Genomic DNA, 21,087 nt, shown 5'->3' on the forward strand with positions numbered 1-21,087 from the left:
TAAGTACCTACTTACTATTAAAAAATATTAAAAAAAGTAATAAGTAAAACAAATATGACTAAAACTAAATAAAAACTATTAAATAAAACTATTAACCATTAAAACATTTTATCACAAAATAGAAATCATACACAAATCGAAATTTGTTTGGTCTGTTGACCCCTGGTTCCTAAGCCCGTCGGTGGCCGGTCTCTCCCCAGCTGATGTACAGGTGGCGCGACGTTGGTAGGGAGAAATAGTCGTCCGTCGAGCTCACTCGCAACTACAGTCACCGGTAGTTCTTCAGAATTGGGTTCCGGTGACGGCGAGGCGGGAGCTGAGCGACGAGTCCGGGGATGGTGGGGGTGCGTTTCGCCTTCTTGCTCTCGTCAATATAGGTATTTATATGAATTTTCACTGATATAATATAATATATTTATCAAAAAAAAATGGGATTTTTCTGTCATTTTGCTTGTCGGTGGTGATCGCGGAGGAAGGTGGCGATTTCGTCGCGTTGGCTCTTAAGGCCATTGGCGTTGAAAAACCCTAACCTAAGGGCAGTCGGCTTTAGCCTTCTTGCCGTGTACCTATCCATTACTGGGAGGTTTGGAGGGATCTGATGGCGGCGTGAACATCAGGGTACTTGTCGTACACCTGTCTGATAGCCTGGAGGTTACCTCTACAGGCTTGGAGTTCTTTTGCCATTTGGATGGCTCGGGGGGTATAGAAAGCACAGAATGTGCTGGAGATGATAACGAAGGGATCAAAGTCGATCCCTTGGGCTGGGGTCACGGGTTTAGGAACAGGGTGGTCCATCAGCCCGGGGATGGCGGGTTGTTGGACCGGCCTCAATGCCGGGAAATGCCGCTGGGTGTTTAAGACACTCCAGGGGCTAGGACGTTGGGGGGCGAGGGGGGTGTCGGGGCATTCCCTTGCTTGGCGGGCGATGGCTCGCTTCATCAGCTTGGGCGCCGAGGTTTTGGGGGCTTGGGACACCCGCGGTAGTTGGCGGGGTGGCCAGACTGGCCGCACAGCACACAGCTGGGCGGCTCAGTGCAGAGGGAGCGGTCTTTAGGGCGGGGACAATCCGCCGTTGGGTGGTCGCCCAGGCACTTGACGCACCTGGGTTTCCCGTGGCAATTCTTTGCCGCGTGGCCGTAAAGTTGGCATTTATGGCATTGCGCCATGTTGCCATTTTTATGGGGCCTCTCTACTTTGAGGCCGGAGAGTCCACAGATTGTGGAGACGGAGAAGATGGGGTGGTGTCCTTGTGTGGGAGCGCACGAGGCGACCACCATATTGAAGGCTTCACCGTTTTTGCGGTGCATCCTGTGGACGTTTAGGATAGGGATCCCCTGATCCCTAAGGTCGTCCGAGATTTCCTTTTCGGAGATCCCCGCCGGGACGTTTTTGAAGACCACCCGGACTGGGCGGTCCTCTTTGAGGGAGTATGTGTAAGAAGGCGTCTTGGAGGTCGGGCCTAGCGGCCAGGCACTCCAAGACACCCTCCAGGGTGTCCTTGGACGACATATTTTAAATTGCGGGGGAAGTAACTAGGGCAGTACCCGAAAGAATTCCCACCCTTGACACTTTCCTACCGCAAAGCTCCCGAGAAGAAAGCGCCAAACAAACTCGGGAGCGCGCAACAACTGCCGTGGGCCTGAAGGGCCGACCTAACCCTTCGAGCGGGGGAAACCCGAAGGTGTGTAGCCTCCCTGCCGGGTGTAGACAGGGAGGTGAGTACCTAGGGTGTGCCCTAAGCTTGTAAACCCCGTTGCCAATCTCAATGTGCAACGGGGGCCCTATGCGCCTTAGCAAGCCTGCTAAGGCGAAGCTGTGGACGAAACGGGTTAAGCAACCAGGTACAGCTAGGGGAGCCCCCAAGGCTGTGGTCCCAGCGCCCTTCCGATGGTTTGGTGATGCCCTGAAGGGACAAACACCGGTGTGATCGGGTCGCACACCACCTGGTTCGTTGACACCGTTAGGTTGCCCCCAGGTACCGCTAAACCGCGGATTTAAAATAAAAACTAGACCTCTCTGCCAATACCGAAACAGCGACAGTACAGCGCCTTGAAAAAGGCACGCCTTTTTGGCACTGGCAAAATCCGTAGCGGGGCTTCGACGCAGTGCTACGGCGTAGCAAGGATCGTAGCGGGCGCGACGTGCGTACGTGCGTGTTTTTTCGGGGATAAGTTCCACGTGAATTTTTCTAGTAAGACGGCTTATGCACCCAAATGACCATGTTTGCCGCGTTCACAGCCGGCCCCTGTGGTACTTTGTCGTACATAAATGTGTCTCAATTTCGACCACGTCATTGCTACCACCTAACATTTCTCTGTCGTAAGCTTCCGCCACCTCGCACACCTCTCTCAAGTAATGGTATGTTTGTATCGCCGTCTTTTTCGTTACCCCGACATCTTTTGCCGCCTGCGACACCTTATCCTTCCTTAAAAAATGCACCATTAGGCGTATTTAAAACGCTAACCTGCGCCCTTTCTAAAAAAGTATTTTTCAGAGAGGACCTAATGGACGGCCTGCCCTCCCTTGCACACCTCCAGCACCTTAAGCGGTATTTTAATTTGTAACTATCTGTTGCGACGATAGCTCAGTAGGTGGAATAAATAATAAGGGTGGACTGTATAATAATTATGTTATAATGTAAATAAGGACTTGGGTTTGCATGAGGTTTGGGACTAAGTCGCCCAAAAGGGCTTGGAGCCTAGTTATGAAGGTCGGGCCTAGCGGCCAGGCACTCCAAGACACCCTCCAGTATGTCCTTGGATGACATATTAAATAGTGCGGGGGAAGTAACTATGGCAGTACCCGAAAGAGTTCCCACCCAAAGAGTTGACACTTTCCTAGCGCAAAGCTCCAAAGAAGAAAGCGCCAAACAAACTCAGGAGCGCGCGATTACTGCCGTGGGCCTGAAGGGCCGACCTAACCCTTCGAGCGGGGGAAACCCGAAGGTGTGTAGCCTCCCTGCCGGGTGTAGACAGGGAGGTGAGTGCCTACGGTGTGCCCTAAGCTTGTAAATCCCGTTGCCAATCTCAATGTGCAACGGGGGCCCTTGCTAAGGCGCATAGGGGAGAGAACGGATTAAGCAGGCCAGGTACAGTTAGGGGAGCCCCCAAGGCTGTGGTCCCAGTATCCTTCCGATTGTTCACGATGCCCTGAAGGGACAAACACCGGTGTGCTCGGAGGCACACCACCTGGTTTGTTGTCACCGTTAAGTTGCCCTGTACGGTATGCGTAAGGGAGCGAAATGAAACGAATGACTGCTGAGAATATACTGTGTTTTATTAATGAAATATAATTAATTTATACACTATTAGGATTACAAAGATTATGATAATAGAGGGGACACTACACCTCCCCCCTGAAAAAAAAAGGAAAATGCTTATTACATTAGCATTTTTCTTGCATTACAATAGATAACATACAATACATGATAATTATGATTACTTAACTAGAGTGATACAATTTAGTGCGGTTTTTGTGTATTACATCGGGCTTATTATTTCGCATAATTTCAACATTCGGTGACATATCTTTTATCACAACATATGGTCCAGAATAAACACAATTTAATTTGTTTCCAACCTCATTTTTAACAAGAATCAGATCATTTGGTTTATATACAACTGGATTCATATTTCTATCGTATATTTCTTTTCTTTTAATTTTACTAGATAGTAAATTTTCTCGAGCCTCCTTTTGTGCCAATTGCAAACGAAATTTGAGTTCTAAAGGGTAGTTATCAAAAGTGTAGAGGGGATCTATTATATTACTTAACAAATTACTAGGGAGAGAGCATTTCTTCCCAAAAACAAGCTCATACGGTGTAAATTTTGTTTCTCTATGCACGGACGTGTTGAAGGAAAAGCACCAAAATGGAAGCCATTGACTCCACATTTCGGGATGGTTGTCACATTGAATTCTGAGGAAGGAACCAAGGTGTTTATGCGAATTTTCTAATGCACCTATTGACTGATGGTGATAGGCGGTAGAATTAGTTTTTGTAATGTGTAAAAGTTTACATACCTCGTTCATTGTTGAAGACATGAATTCTGCACCTCTATCTGTTGCGATCTCCTTCGGAATTCCATATCGCAATATAAAATTATTTACTAAAATTCTAGCTACCTCTGTTGTGTTTTTAGAAATAAGTGGATAGGCTTCAACGTATTTTGAAAGTTCGCACTGCAGAGTCAAAATATATGAATAATTAGTATTATCTCGCTCTAGGGGACCAACGATGTCCAAATATATTTTTTCAAAGGCAGTGTTTGCGGTTGACGTTATTACCATAGGCTCTTTTACGTATGTCGAATACTTATGTCGCTGGCATTTGTCACAGCGTTTTACAAAATTAATTACATCTTTTTCTAATCCTGGCCAAAAATAGTATTTTTTAATATTAGATAACATCCGTCTCATACCCGCGTGGCCACTTGTGGGCAAGAGATGGAAGTCATTCAATATTACCTTTTGATCATCTTTATTTTCTATTCTAATAATGTCCTTTAATATACATAACCTAGGCATAGTAGCACTTCCGTATATTTTTACTTCATTTAATAATTTTTCCACGAAAACATTATTTCTTTTAGTCATTACAAAATATAGTTCATTAATTCCATTTTTTAAGCATGCTTCATCAAGTTCTCTCACAAATTCCGCTGGGGTAATTTGCGATTGAGAATCCATGTATTTAATATAAATTGAGTTCCTAACAGGAACATAACAAAACGTTTTAGTTTCAAAACGTACGTCATTTTGTTGTTTTATAGAGTTTAATTTCTTCTTTTCAATAAATACTAATTCTATGTGGTCCTTAGGTTTAATATGCGCCTCTACGACTTTTGGTTGATCAGACCAATCGTCGGTAAAGTCGATATTAGCCGAAGAATCTGGCATAGTATGCGCTATCTTTCTCTTTTGCGCTCTTGTCATGACATTTATTATTTTATTAGACATTTCCTTTAAATCTTGTATTTTGATACGAGACAAAGCATCTGCAGCTGCGTTATCTGTACCTTTTACATACTCGATACTAAAATTGTATTCTTCTAATAATAGCCGTAAAAAATCTTGGCCGATGATACCGCTTGCCTTACATGGTAGCGAATCAAAAACATAAAACTTGTGTCTAAATAATTTATCATCACTTCGTAATTTTAAATATGTGTATCCAATTGCATGGACTTTGCCACCAATTCCATTTATAATAATCTTCTCATTATGGATTGGAAGATTATGTTCGAGTGCATGTTTATATTTAAGAGCCGAAATGGTAGCGCCCGTATCAAGTAACCAAGAATGAATCACGTTGTTTAGAGATAATCTGATGCAACAATTACTACTAGTAGTTAAGATAAAATTATTAGCCTCGAAAAAACTTATTTTCCGCAACATCGCTATTATTTTCCGTTTCAGTTATTACGCGCATATGTTGATTGCGATTCCACCTATTTCCACGACGGTTATTATTATTATTATACATACCTCTTTTCTGCCAGGGTCTTTGTACTGGCCGAGGAGCAGACATAGGGACTTGATTTTGACCTCTAAAATTAGGATTATAATTAGTTCGCTGCGAAAACACTCTGCTATTAAAATGCTGACCTCCGCGATGGTAATTTTGCCTTCTAGGGGAAGAAAAAGTATGACTGGTAGGTTTATTATAATTTTGATGGGACATACCTAAGATTTCACCAGCTGATGTGGAAGCAGACCCGATATCCTCCTCCATTGCAGCCTGGATTGCGTCCTTCAACGAGCTGTAATTCCTGGATGTAATGACAGTACTAAGTCTGCGATTACGCAACCCATCGGCGAATTTTTTAATGGCATACTTTTCGTTTAGAGGTTTTAAAATGTTGTAACAATCTGAATTTCCACTGGATTGCGCAATCGTCAGCTCCACAAACATCTCGGTAATTTCCTTACCATAATCCTGAATATTTAAATTATTTTGTCTACATTTTTGTAATTTATCTTGTATGGCAGGGGCTGATTTTTGGGGCAAAAGCTCTTTCCGCATATCATTGATCAAATCTGTTACAGTTGAATAACTACACTTTATTTTCAATTTTGCACCTTGTGACAATCTGCTTTTTAATACAAACTGAATCAATTTATGCTTACATTCATCTTTTTCCAATACAGACGCATAGTATTCGATGTTATCAATCAGTTGTTTAGTATTTAATTCATCGTCATTCATTTGAGCAAGTAAGGACAAAGCAGTTTTTAAATTGAATGTTTCCGCCATGTTTACGTTAGTTTCGGTCATATCAGAAAATTTATCTTTAAAATCACTAGATTTATGTTTTGTACATAGAAACTCTATGTCAGTATACAAGGACTGAAATTCGGAGGACAATTTGATAACTAAATCGGTGTCCTGGGTAGACAATCTTCCCTCTTTTATATCTTTGTTTAATTCACTTATAAGTAACGTATACTCGTCATAAAATATTTTTGCCTCCTCTAACTTATTAATAACAATTTGTCCTTGGCGCCTTTTAGGACCAATTTTAATCAGATAAGTCTTTATATTTTTCAGTTTATCATACAATTCCTTTAATTGTAAAATCATAACTTACCAAGCATTGCCGTCACATGGAGTATAGAACTTACAGATCATGACACACATTAGATTACATTTGTTTTTTATATCTTAGAGTCCACTACATTAGTTTTTTATAACTTATCGTCCACTAGAAAGGAGCATAGTCAGTAGTCCTACCCGATTTGCAAGTAAGAATTATTTAATACGCACTTATCTGAGCTGCACTTTCACTTTTTCTTTTTTTTTTTGACGTAATTATTTCACTTTTATTTTACCCGCACTTCACCTTTTTTTTCACATTTTTTTTTTCACTGATGCCGTAGATGATGTTGCACCGTCATACGATGTCCTCGCTTTTTGCATCACGGCGGCCGCGACGAAAAATGGAAGAGCGCAGGTTTTGCCGATGTATTTCCTGCTGCATCCAGCGCATATGACACTTCCTATACATTCGGTACAGGAAAGCAAGTAGACCAACTCCCAGAACCAATGCAATTACCGTCAGAATTATGCTAGCGGTGCTTAGATGAAACTTTATTTCCTCAAATGATGCCTGGTTGGACCCTCCGATCGCGTTTTGGACGACAACTTTTTCTTCATATTTTGACTTTGAGGATCCCATATTGACAATTTTTGATGTATACGACAGCACTCAAGTGTACTACGATTGAGTCTAAATTGTTCATCTTGGTAACAACTAAAGTTCATTTAATGTTTTACATTCTTATACCAAAATAGGTCAGACTTCTGCGCGATAGGTATCACATACACGACACTCGTATGACACCTTCTTTTGGCAGGGTCGCCATGTACGGTATGCGTAAGGGAGCGAAATGAAACGAATGACTGCTGAGAATATACTGTGTTTTATTAATGAAATATAATTAATTTATACACTATTAGGATTACAAAGATTATGATAATAGAGGGGACACTACAGCCCCCAGGTACCGCTAAACCGCGGATTTAAAATAAAACTAGACCTCTCTGCTAATAAAGAAACGGGCAACAGTGCAGCGCCTTGAAATAATTAAATTTAACATTTAAAAAACCCCCGACACAAAAACTTAATTTCCCTTTAAAAAGTAAAAAATAATAAAAGAAATTTAATCTTAAAGTACCTAAGAATGTACTAATATTTCTAAAAAAATAAATACGTCGCGTTGGGGGAGCAGAGATAGAAAAGTAGAAACTAACCTGGATAATGTGTAGGAAGATAGACCTGATGCATATCCCGTAAGAGCCAGCGAAACCGAGTCGCGTCTGATGTTCTTTTAAAATGATGTGTCGGTACTCACGATAGAGAAATGTCAGATTACTCGTACCGGGTTTAATTTCGACGGCGACAATTTGGGTCGCGACACCGACAATTTCTGGTTTTGATTCATCTTTTCCCTAAACCGGGATAGACCCTATGCATATTCCGTAAGAGACGGCGAAATCGAGAAGCGTCTGATGGGAGATCCTTTAAAATGTTATGGCGGTACATGTACTCTCCCATGTACCACTTAAGGCGACGCTGGCTCCTGCATGTCCGACAATGCCTTTTGAGTTCCAGCCACTGCCATTCCAGGGTGTTGGTGTGAATTTTCACCTTCACATTCCCACCTGGAGCCGGTACTCCCAGGGAGGCTTCTACGGGAATTTCAACCGTGCCCCCCGACAAAGTTCAGGCTGTGGTTGACGGCTGAATGACCCCTCATGCCCGTAGATGGATGTTATTATAGGCGCGGTGCATGTCGGACATAATGTACGACCCTGTGCGAACGTTTGCCTCTACTATAGGGTCCAGAGTCGTACGGGTTTTATCTGGTATAAGTTCCACGTGTACTTTTCTAGTAAGGCGGCTTATGCACCCAAATGACCATGTTTGCCGCCTTAACAGCCGGCCCCTATAGTACTTTCTTGTATACAAGTGTGTCTCATCAATTTCGACCACGTCATTGCTTCCACCTAACATTTCTCTATCGGGAGGTCTGGCCTAGCGGCCAGGCACTCCAAGACACCCTCCAAAATGTCTTTGGATGACATAGTAAGGGGGGAAGTACCTAGGGCAGTTCCCAAAACAGTTCCCACCCTTGACACTTTCCTACCGCAAAGCTCCCGAGAAGAAAGCGCCAAACAAACTCGGGAGCGCGCAACAACTGCCGGGGGCCTGAAGGGCCGACCTAACCCTTCGAGCGGGGGAAACCCGAAGGTGTGTAGCCTCCCTGCCGGGTGTAGACAGGGAGGTGAGTGCCTAAGGTGTGCCCTAAGCTTGTAAACCCCGTTGCCAATCTCAATGTGCAACGGGGGCCCTATGCGCCTTAGCAAGCCTGCTAAGGCGAAGCTGTGGAGAGAGCGGGTTAAGCGACCAGGTACAGCTAGGGGAGCCCCCAAGGCTGTGGTCCCAGTGCCCTTCCGATAGTTTGGTGATGCCCTGAAGGGACAAACACCGGTGTGCTCGGGGCGCACACCACCTGGTTTGTTGTCACCGTTAGGTTGCCCCAGGTACCGCTAAACCGCGGATTTAAAATAAAATAGACTTTATTTCTGTTAAAGAGAAACGGCGACAGTACAGCGCCAACAGGCGTGTACCGGCAAAATCCGTAGCGGGGCTTCGACGCAGTGCTACGGCGTAGCAGGAATCGTAGCAGCGTTACGATGTGGGCGGGGTCTGCGCAGCAGGCGTAGCGGGCGCGACGTGCGTACGTGCGTGTTTTGTCGGGGATAAGTTCCACGTGAACTTTTCTAGTAAGGCGGCTTATGCACCCAAATGACCATGTTTGCCGCCTTAACAGCCGGCCCCTGTGGTACTTCCTCGTTTATAAATGTGTCTCATCTATTTCGACCACGTCATTGTTTCCACCTAACATTTCTCTATCGTGAGGATCCGCCACCTCGCACACCTCTCTTAACACGTTCACTGCGGCTGCGCAATTTTAAGACTTACTGCCAGTGCTGTACAAGTCACATACTTCCCGTATCAAGAATGCCTGATGTGCGTTACGACGTCTATGTTCCCGTATGTAGTCCTGACTTCAAACCTCCACAGAGACGTGGAAAGTCCTCAGCAGATATTTTTTTCTGTACCAATACATAGTTAACATCCTTGTGTATGCACAGCTGCAGTAGCACAGGGTTCTTAGTAATATCTTAAAAGATACAGGTATTTTTGAAAATGTTTGATTTTACGGGAAAATATTTGTCGTGGCGCATACAACAGTCGTATTGCTAGGGATGGGGTATCATAAAAACGCTATTTTGTTTTAGATTCATAATTTTTTATTAGAGTATTACACAATCAACAAAACCTTTTTTGTAATGGGATGAGGATCAGTCTTTTTATTTTTATTAATTACTACTTCTTCTCATATACAAAATTCGCTTGATGGACTTAAAAAAATTGAACTGTTTTTTTTTTTTGTACTAGAAGGTTTGGAATTCGATAAACTGGAACCACTACTCTGCACAATAATGTTTCTAGCCTCTTCACCTTCTGTTTTACCACCATTCCCCATAATAAGTTTATTGCGTGAACGTTTCATTGTTCATGTATCTACAATTTACCTACTTACGCGTGAAAGATAAAATATCGCGTTCTATTTCGACGCCTCCCACGCAAATAGTCGGAACATTATTTTTTATGAAAATATTTTTTTTTATGCCATTAGAACCCTGACAAACAGTATTTCATATTCCCGAAATCCAAATTTATAAATAATTTATCAATAATGAGTTTTTGAATCGATAATAGTCGTAACATTTAAACGCTCCCGCGCATAAAGTCGCGCTGACAGTTCCGACGATGTGCTTCGATCTATTGGACCGCGGCCGGCCAATCAGCGCACAGTACCGACGTCGTACGACACGAACGACACGAACGAAGTCTCTTAGTTTTAAATGTTCAAATATTTATGATTATGTGTTGTTTTTGTTTACTTTTGATAACTAACTAACTTAACTTTACTTGTGCAATTATAAATTGGTGAAATGAGTAACGAACGTTCTTCAAAGATTTTGAAATTGGTGTTAGATAAGCCCAATTCAAATAGCGAAGTATTAACGGCCGGTCAAAATTTTGAAAATGGTAAGTTTTACTGTATTATCTTATTATTATTGTTCAATTTACTTGTTTATATGTGTGATAAGAATATCATAATAATATGTTACAGTGTTCTATAGGACGAAACAAAAAAAAATTGGTTCCGACGCATAACATCGGAACGTCTGTGTTACGACTATATGCGTTGTAATTAATCATTAACAGTCATCAGTTAAGACTTTTTACTACGTAACTATTTCGTTCTACGAGTCGTAAATTATACTTACGACCTTATGCGTGGTTGAAATATAAAAATAATTAAACGTATAAAGACTGATCATAGTCATACGACTTTATGCTTTGTTGTAAATTTGTGATACGATACTTTGCTTTTCCATTATAGCTAAAATATCATTAAAATAATTTTTTTTACCCTATAGTTATAGGGTTAAAAAAAAACAATATATTTGTTATTTGTGCTAATTTTTTAACGAATGGTCTGTTTTTATTTTTAGTATCACCGGTACCACTTGAGGCTGAACACCAGTGGGAGCAATACAAGACGATGTTCGGGTACTCTTTTAGTAATAGTACAGGAAGTATTGACGACAACTTTGAACTAACTAACTTAGCCGCAATTTTACCAGTAATTGCTTCCCCAACTCCTAAGGATTCCGAGCCATGTAATGAAGATTTTTTAAACGAATCAGCTGATGTAATAGAACCTTCATTCGATATGACACCAATGCCCTCTCCGAATAATGACTTTTTGAAATATGTAGCTTGCACTTCGACTCCATTATTTAGTAACGTATCTAATTGCGAAGCTGATAATAATTGTTCATCCAGTAGTAGTAGAGCCAATACACCACTGCTCAGTAACGTTTCGAGCCAGGATTCTTCTGTGTGCTCGTCAAACGAAAGTACGCCGTCGTCAAGCAAAATTATTGGAAGAAAACGTCGCCGTCGCCGTGATGAGTGGAAAGACATAAAAAGAAAATGTTTAAAAAATATGGGAAAAGCGTATTTAAGTAAGAACGGAGTTCAAAGAGATGGAAAGATTTTAAAACAACCATGTCCGGTTACTTGCCGACTGAAATGTTTTCAGAAGTTTGATGCACAACAACGGGAACGTATATTTAATTCTTTTTGGCGAATTGGAGATCACTGTCGACAATGGGATTACATCGTCAACCATACAGAAGTAGGCGATACTAAGTATCCTTCTACTACAAAACTTGTGTCTAGGCGCAAGAAATCGATTAAGTATTGCTTGCCTCTAATTGAGTCTAATTCTGACATACCTAATAAGGTGTTCGTTTGCAAAACGATGTTTCTAAACACACTCTCTGTAGGGGAAAGAACTGTTCAAACGGCATTGGCGAAATGGAGCTCAGGGGGTGGCTCTGTTTCCCCTGATCGACGCGGTGGTACCAGAACTATTGTCATAGACGACGAAATAAAACAGGATGTTTTAAGGCATGTCAAAACGTTCCAGCCCGTTGAATCTCATTATGTACGTAAAGATACTACTAAAATATACTTAGATAGTGACCTTACATTTACAAAAATGTTTTCTTTGTACAATGAGTGGTGTATTACTGAAAATATAACTAAAAAAGCAACGACAGTGAGACAATATCGAGATATCATTAATCAAAATTTGAATATATCATTTCACAAACCGAAAAAAGATATCTGTAACGAATGCCATATTTACAACACAAACAAAGATACAATGACAGAAGAAGAAAAACAAAAACAAGAACTTCACATGAGTAACAAGATTAAAGCTAGAGAAATGAAAGCAAGTGATAAAAAAGAAGCTTTAGAAAGCGGAGGAAAAATAGTTACAGCATGCTTTGATTTTCAAAAAATCTTGAACTGTCCTCATGGCAATGTTGGTTTATTTTACTATAAAAGAAAATTATCGATTTATAATTTCACAATATTTGATTTAGCTAGTCAAGAAGGATTTTGTTACATGTGGCCTGAAAGTAACGGGAAACACGGGGCATGTGAAGTCGCAAGTTGCCTATCCAAATTTATTGAAACTAAGGTTAGCCAGGGTGCCAAAGAATTCCGATTTTGGTCCGACAACTGTGCCGGTCAAAATCGAAACCGTATTGTTTTCGCTTTTTATACATATGCAGCAAAAAAGTATAAAATAACAATAGTTCATAGGTTTTTAGAGCGTGGGCACACACAGAATGAAGCTGACTCAGTGCATGCTCTTATCGAGAGGAATGCAAAAAATAAGCTTATTTACACCCCAGCACAATGGTTTGCCTTAGTAAGATGGTCAAAAGTCAAACCACCAAATTACACAGTAATTGAAATGAGTTTTACAGATTTTTACAATTACAAAGTATTACTTGACGGTAGAAATTGGGCTAAAAATACTAAAAACCAAAAAATATCTTGGACCAAAATTAGAGAAGTTCAAGTAGTGTCAAATGAACCTTATATTTTAAACTACCGTTATAGCTTTGAAGAAGACAACGTTATGAATTTATTAACCTTTTGACCGCCAGAGCATAAACGCTTCGCCGTGCCCTCCACGCCGAGACACAAATTCAACGAAATAACCTTGAAAATATTAGGGATTCCAAAATGTTATCGATAAACCAAAGTGAGTAATAATTTTCGTCTGAATTTTTTTTTGAATAAACTGCTTATAACATAAAAAGAATATTTATTTAACCTAATCTCCCACTGTAATAAACTTAAGACCACATTAATAGCAACTATCAATGAAATATCAACCTTTTGAGACACAAAAATACATATAAAATTGCAGCAAGTTACAGCACTATTATCTATCAGTTACGCGCCATTGGCATGTATACATGCCAATGGCGCGGGCAACTATCCATTTTTTTTTAATCTCTCGTTTATGATTAGGGATGTAGTTAGCTGAATAATGTAACTTATCGAGTTCATTTATGTATTAGGTAATCAAATTTGAAAACTGCTAAATAGGTATATAAAAAATCTGTAGATTTTAGTGATATTATTTATACACTTTCATATTCTTAAAATAGTTGCCTTGTATTTGTAAAATGTCACATGAAACTTAAAAATATAAAAAATCAACAATCGTATTTATTTATTATGCTCATTAACAGCCTTGTAATTGAAAAAGGTTACGTGAAACTTAAAAATATATAAAAATCAACAATTGTACCTATAAAACATTATGCTCACTAACAGTCTTGGAATTGTAAAATTTAAAACTAAATTGTATATTATCTATAATTATTATCAATAACAAAAATTTCTGATGTTGATAGTAACCTACAAAAATATTTTATAATTATCTAGAATGCGCAATAGTTCTTCTGTACTATAAACCTCTTCACTCGCCATTTTTGCAATTAAAATGTAGGTACTAGATAAAATATTTTTTGCAACTTCCCCGCATTTAAAAACACGGCACGCGCTTACGACGTCACGAGTTTACCTTTTTTCTCAGAGACTAAGGTTAAATATATACTTTTTAATAGTTATTACAAAAAATAAGCGAGTCATTTAGCTCAAGTTTTAATATTACTTGAATTACACTACATCACTAGTAGGCATGTATACATGCCATTGGCGCGAGAGAACATGCTTTTTTAGCCGATATTTAAGTTGTTTTTATCAATCAAATATTAGAATAACTATATTGCAATTTTGTTCACTGTGTACAATTATGTAATAACTGGGTATTCAGTTCTTAAGATACATCAATAAAACACGTGAAAGTAATGATTTAATGTGTTTATTTTGTTTTTCTCTGTGATCTGTTTCTTGGCATCTATAGATGTCGGTGGCGCACAGGGCACGCTTGCGCATGACATCTATACATGCCATTGGCGTTCAAAAGGTTAACTAAAAAGGGTTATTCATCTAGAAGGAAAAATCATAGTTTATTAGATACAGAAGTTTTGGAACAATGTTACACAGATCATTTACCTATTACATTGGCAAAATTTAATGATTTACTAAGCCTATGTCAAGGCCGTATAATACCCCAAGAGTACCATACTTTTTATCAACAATTGTCACACAGTGGCACTTTTGTTGAACAAAACAATAGTGATTCCTTTGACTAATCTATTATCTATAATAAATTGTTATTCCCTCATAAATACATAATTATACTTACTAGTGGTCGCCTAGTGGCCGAAATTCGACCATATATGATTTAATTTACAATACCACTTAACGTACGTTGAAGGATAATTTTTATTTAATTCAAACTCTTTTATAAAACTCTTTTCATATGAGACGTGAGAATATCATCGCAATGTCTATCGATTTTGACGTTTTGTCAAATACGATCAGATACTATGCATGTGTGTGTAATGTTTTATTTATTGATTTAATGTACTTTATAAGCATTATTTTTGAAAAATATTAGCGCTATGCACTTCTCCTACACATAAACTATAAGTATACCAAATTTTATGCTCCTACGTCCGCGCAATTTTCGTAAAATGTGGTCCAAAGTTTTTGCATCACGTATTAATATATAGATAACCTACTTACCTAAAAATTATATTGTGTTATATAAAAGAGGGTTGAATAACTAATTTTAAAGTGATTTGCATTTCATTTTGAAGATATTATTATTTGATTGTATTTCTATGTCATTTAATTGATTATTGTATAATTAGACATAAACTTGTATATGTCTAACATATTACATTAATCTATCTGGGCCTTGAAGATTATCTGGCAGATTTAATATTATTTTTAGAGATTTATTGTTTTTGTTTTTTTTTAAATAAAAGTACCTATATCGTAACGTCCATTGATTTAAGAAGACTGCATTATGTTCCTATTATGATAATTATTGTAATAAAGTTGATTTGAGCTTAAATTTGTCGTTGTTTTTATTCATCAAGTACCTTCTTATGACCCCTTTTTTAAGAGAAATGATCATTAATAATCACGTCGCATACAGTCGTAACAATAAGATACGACTTTTCTCTTCGAAGTATAAAGTCGTAAGTTGCTAAAATGAGTTTTTTTGCGTAAATATGATTCTTTATAATATCAAAGGCCTGGAAATACGTTATATAGGTAATAATTTATAACATAGAGAAAAAACACCTATTCGAAATGTTTTACAAGTCATTTTTTTCATTATAGTATACAAAAGTTACGCTCCTGAAAAAATGAGTTTTTGGTGTTACGACCTTATGCTTGGGAGGCGTCGATATGTAGATGTTTTTCACCAAATTTTGGCAAGTTGGTGTATCGGCGACGCATTTCGGAGCGAATTTTGTACTGAAATTTCGATTTTTGTATGATTTCCGTTGCGAAATTGCGATAAAGTGTTTCATAGTTTATTTTATTAATCGTTTTCAGTTTCATTCATTTTTAATTTAGTTATTACTTTTTTTATATTTTTTAATAGTAAGTTAGTACTTAGTTGTAGATTTAGTTTTTGTTTTAGATTGTTTTTTAATTGTTTTTAAGTAGATTTTAGTTTTTATTAATTATATTTTATTTAGTATTAAGTAGTTAGTAAGTAAGTATTAACAATGAATCCTTTAGAATTAATTTTGGCAAGGAATTTTAATTTGTGGAATTACGCTTGCGCTATTCCCAACGAGGAAACTGCGGTGGCTGCAGCCAAGGCATGGCTGCTTATTCCAGCCCGGACGCCTCGGTGTCCAACGTGCCGAGGCCCCATGTCGAGGGAGGCTAAGGATAGTTACAAATTAAAATACCGTTTAAGGTGCTGGAGGTGTGCAAGAGAGGGCAGGCCGTCCATTAGGTCCCCTCTGAAAAATACTTTTTATGAAAGGGCGCACGTTAGCGTATTAAATACGCTACGCCTAATGATACATTTTTTAAGGAGAGATAAGGTGTCGCAGGCGGCAAAAGATGTCGGGGTAACGAAAAAGACGGCAATACAAACATACCATTACTTGAGAGAGGTGTGCGAGGTGGCGGATGCTCACGATAGAGAAATGTTAGGTGGAAGCAATGACGTGGTCGAAATTGATGAGACACACTTGTATACAAGAAAGTACCACAGGGGCCGGCTGTTAAGGCGGCAAACATGGTCATTTGGGTGCATAAGCCGCCTTACTAGAAAAGTTCACGTGGAACTTATCCCAGATAAAACCCGTACGACTCTGGACCCTATAGTGGAGGCAAACGTTCGCACAGGGTCGTACATTATGTCCGACATGCACCGCGCCTATAATAACATCCATTTACGGTTGGGCATGAGGGGTCATTCAGCTGTCAACCACAGCCTGAACTTTGGCGGGGGGTACGGTTGACATTCCCGTAGATGCCTCCCTGGGAGTACCGGCTCCAGGTGGGAATGTGAAGGTGAAAATTCACACCAACACCCTGGAGCGGCAGTGGCTGGAACTCAAAAGGCATTGTCGGACATGTAGGAGCCAGCGTCGCCTTAAGTGGTACATGGGAGAATACATGTACCGTCATAACATATTAAAGGATCTCCCATCAGACGCGGCTCGATTTCGCCGTCTCTTGCGGGATATGCAAAGGGTCTATTCCGGCTTAGGGATAAGTGGAATCAAAATCAGAAATTGTCGGTGTCGCGACCCAAATTGTCGCCGTCGAAATTAAACCCGGTACGAGTAATCTGACATTTCTCTATCGTGAGCTTCCGCCACCTCGTACACTTCTACGACTTCATATCAAGTAGGCCAGTGATGTGACGTGAAAGTTGCATTCATTAGAATTTTTATTTACTATAATATTTGTTTTCTTTTCCATCCAATCGTTTTTTGAATTCTATGAATAAAAAGAAATTCCGGTCAGTAAATAACGTATTACAATGTGTTTCAAAATTAATGTACATCTACCTATCAAACCATTTCATTAAAATTAATTATTATGTACTGAGGGTTTTCGATATTGCTAGACCCATCTCTACGTAATGGCAAGATGTCGAGTGACACTAGCGCCTTCAACATCAATAGAAGTAAACCTGTGACGTCGTAAGCGCATAGGCGTCAAGGTCATAGTGTCATAGTGCCGGGCGACGCGTGCACGCACATTTTTCTTTCCCAGTGCAGTGCAAAATGACCAAATATAATTCGGATGAGTTGTTGCGGCTGTTAGAAGGTGTGGAACCTGATTCCGACCTTGATGTTGAATGGGAAAGCACATCAGAAGAGGACGATAATGTATTAAAATAGTTATTTACCATCCATTTCCAAAACTACACATATGTTGCCACTTTTAATCACTACAAACAATGTTCCTGATCGTGACCTGACGTTAGATTTTAAATGTAAACTAAAACCAAAAGCAAACCAAACTCTATAGAAAGAAAGAAAAGCATAGACAACTCTATTCCTTACGAAATTTATCGTGCTATGAACGCCAATGACTTGATATGAAGTAAACAGACTACGTTATGAAATGAATGGTGAAGTGGATAATGTTACGAATTATTATTATTATCTCTAGCAACTCTATGCATGTATCTTCATCTCCGATAACGGATACCCATTTTTCTTAGTATAAATGTTCATAAAATAAAACAAATTACCATTATAATTTAACAGTTTGTATTTTTAATTGTAAATTTGTGTACCAATTTAAATTTACACATATTTTTTTTCATTATCGACATGATGTTACCGCCATCCCTACTTTCGTACTTACATTTATTATACATTTATACGTTGGCGTACGGCGACACATCGTGTTTAATATAGCTGGGCGGCGAAAAGGTTAAAGAAAGTCAATTGCCTCTCAACCTTACATTTCTGGTGTTTAACAGTTTAAAAAGAAATACATTATTGTCCCTGAAATAATACGTATTTATTCAGAAGCATACGCTTGCTCTCTTTTAAATTTGAATTTTTCAAAATGAAATGCAGTCTAACACTAATGTACTTTTCTATAATAGCCTTAGTAAGGTCTGTCACATGATTCGCACTAGGATATAAGCCAACCTGATGTTGACTTATGTTGTTAAATAAATCCGTCCCAACGAAGCTGCGCATAATCTTTGCTGTTAAGAGATGCTTGTTAATATTCCGAAGGTTGTCGGTGTATTTTTTTATAACTGCTTCAGATGTTTTGCAGATTAGTAGCAATTCTTTTGAAGGATACAAGAGACCACCCTTATCTTTTGCAACAATAAATTTATGGTCGGAATTTACTTCGCTTGATAATAGGGCTCCAACACAAATGTCACAGTCAATTTTTTTCATTAAAATATGTGCTATATATCCCGCAATGTGACTTATAATTTGTTGGCTAAAAGCAGAGATAACTAATTAGATTATTAATTAGTCGTAATATAATAATATTATTTTAGTTATCAAGTGTGCTATTGATTATAATCGACTGTATCATAGTAACAATCGATATTGATTACAAATTTACCCAACACTATCGATGTCATAAATTTTATGGAAATGAACTTTTGTTTCGGTACTCGCGACTCTCGCAATGGACGTCATACATTGCGCGATTGCTCACGTAGTGCAAGCTAGTACTCATCTATTGCAAGTTGTATTACTATTAGTCTGCTTTGCGATTATATCGTGTCTATAAAATTCATAATGCTAATGTTATAATTACAAATATCACAAGTATTTTAATGTTTTTGGACTTACCGGTGAAAAGAAATTCCATTTCCTGCTTTGCTACATACCTGGCTTCTTTTTCGACACCTTATAATAGCGCACGACGGCATAATATAATATCAATCCACAAGGTCAATCCCTTCTTTTCTTTAATTTAATTTTTCCACGGCTATGCCACTTGGAGGGAAAGTACCTTCAATATTGTAGAAGGAACATTGTACTGAAAATTCTCGTGTGTCTAATGTTGTGTGCATAGGCCCTTAAAGCACTATTGAGCATAAAAAACAAAATGTAAAAATATTATAAGGAAAATGAAACCACCTCTACAAGTTACAAATTAATTTTAATGAATTGTAATCACAATGAACACAATAGTTGTTAAGTATTATCGATTTCTAGCTAGACACAATTTTATTATTAAAAATACGATCTGAAAATGTGATGCGCCGGTCGCGTTGCTGTCTCGAGCGAAGTGTCGTTTGTCTTATCCTGTCAATTGAATTTGACAGTTCGACAAACATCAAACCGGCGACGTTCCCTTACACGGCCTCTCCTGAAACCCTGGCGTCTTCGGCAGGTGTTGTTGGTCCAACTTCTTCACCATCGAAGGCTGGAGTGCTCAGCACCTCTGTCGTGGTCTCATCGGATGGATCTGCACAAATAAAAACACATCCCAAGGTATATTAAGTGGCAAGCAAGCGTTGAAAAGAAAGATTAACATTCCCAGTCCGGTTGAGCTTATAAATTATCTATTGCAATTAGGCGAATTCAATTCGCTTTCCACTTAACTTGTGGTGTGGAGGTTCAGGTTTCAAGCAAGGCTGAAAAGGTCTGTTAAGTGTGGGAGCGCCATGCTTTGGCACTAATGGGCCGGCTCGACCGGAGTGATACCACGGCCTCACAGAAAACCGACGTGAAACAACGCTTGCGTTGTGTTTCGTTGTATGAGTGAGGTTACGGGGGCCCAATTCCCCCCTTCCCAATCCCCGATTCCCCAACAACCCTTTCCTTACCCCCAAAAAGCCGGTAACGCACTTGTAACGCCTCTGGTGTTTCAAGTGTCCATGGGCGGCGGCGATTGCTTACCATCATATATTTATAAATTCATATATTAATTCATAAAAAAAAATACTTACATGCAAAGAAAGCAGCACACTCATAAGGAGTCAATTTGCTCCTCCATGGCTTCGTAAACTGCACCGCAGCATAAATTGCCTTTCCATAGGCCCGAGCAACAAGCTCCAACTTGTATCGGCCATCCTTCAAGACCTAGATCATAATTATAAGGTCCGCAGGTCCAGGATCTGATTTCTCATTAGATTTCATACGTTATGACAAAAGGAAGGTCATCTTTTTGGAAAACGTGAGGTGCTCGACATTCGCCTACGGACGCCCGCCGAGACCGCACGATCCAACGCTGCGCCGCTCCGAGCTCCACTCCGCCCCCCCGCGGCCCCGCCCACATCGTAACGCTGCTACGATTCCTACTACGCCGTAGCACTGCGTCGTAGCCCCGCTACGGATTTTGCCAGTGCACGCCTTTTTCAAGGCGCTGTACTGTCGCTGTTTCGGTATTGGCAGAAAGGTTTAGTTTTTATTTTAAATCCGCGGTTTTGCGGTACCTGGGGGCAACCTAACGGTGTCAACGAACCAGGTGGTGTGCGACCCGATCACACCGGTGTTTGTCCCTTCAGGGCATCACCAAACCATCGGAAGGGCGCTGGGACCACAGCCTTGGGGGCTCCCCTAGCTGTACCTGGTTGCTTAACCCGTTTCGTCCACAGCTTCGCCTTAGCAGGCTTGCTAAGGCGCATAGGGCCCCCGTTGCACATTGAGATTGGCAACGGGGTTTACAAGCTTAGGGCACACCCTAGGTACACACCTCCCTGTCTACACCCGGCAGGGAGGCTACACACCTTCGGGTTTCCCCC

The 21,087-nt window shown here is 39.8% G+C and overlaps 2 protein-coding genes and 2 long non-coding RNA genes across 4 annotated transcripts; 2 read left to right on the forward strand and 2 right to left on the reverse strand.

Annotated features, from left to right (window-relative positions):
* The first annotated feature begins 1,524 nt into the window (after positions 1–1,524).
* Positions 1,525–10,138, forward strand: LOC126912282 (uncharacterized). Its single transcript, XR_007706909.1, has 2 exons — positions 1,525–1,841; positions 8,911–10,138. It is a non-coding gene; the product is annotated as an uncharacterized LOC126912282 (long non-coding RNA).
* Positions 5,076–7,487, reverse strand: LOC126912244 (uncharacterized). The gene has a single exon (XM_050703679.1). It carries the CDS (start codon positions 6,578–6,580, stop codon positions 5,363–5,365), a length of 1,218 nt encoding a protein of 405 aa, XP_050559636.1. The 5' UTR covers positions 6,581–7,487; the 3' UTR covers positions 5,076–5,362.
* A 950-nt stretch (positions 10,139–11,088) lies between the features above and the next one.
* Positions 11,089–12,798, forward strand: LOC126912231 (uncharacterized; the record flags this gene model as incomplete). The annotated part of the gene is made up of 1 exon (XM_050703369.1): positions 11,089–12,798. A coding segment is annotated over exon 1 (1,656 nt), but the record flags the coding sequence as incomplete, so codon positions are not given.
* A 6,682-nt stretch (positions 12,799–19,480) lies between these two features.
* LOC126912273 (uncharacterized) lies at positions 19,481–20,611 on the reverse strand. Its single transcript, XR_007706891.1, has 2 exons — positions 20,293–20,611; positions 19,481–19,808 (listed from the first exon to the last, which is right to left on the reverse strand). It is a non-coding gene; the product is annotated as an uncharacterized LOC126912273 (long non-coding RNA).
* Positions 20,612–21,087: the final 476 nt, after the last annotated feature.

The sequence above is a fragment of the Spodoptera frugiperda genome, chromosome 24 (genome assembly GCF_023101765.2).
Source record: "Spodoptera frugiperda isolate SF20-4 chromosome 24, AGI-APGP_CSIRO_Sfru_2.0, whole genome shotgun sequence".
In the NCBI taxonomy this organism is placed as follows: Eukaryota; Metazoa; Arthropoda; class Insecta; order Lepidoptera; family Noctuidae; genus Spodoptera; species Spodoptera frugiperda.

What these genes read in the sequence shown, in the direction of transcription:
- LOC126912244 (XM_050703679.1), bottom strand. Translation starts at nt 6,580, where the DNA reads ATGATTTTACAATTAAAGGAATTGTATGATAAACTGAAAAATATAAAG.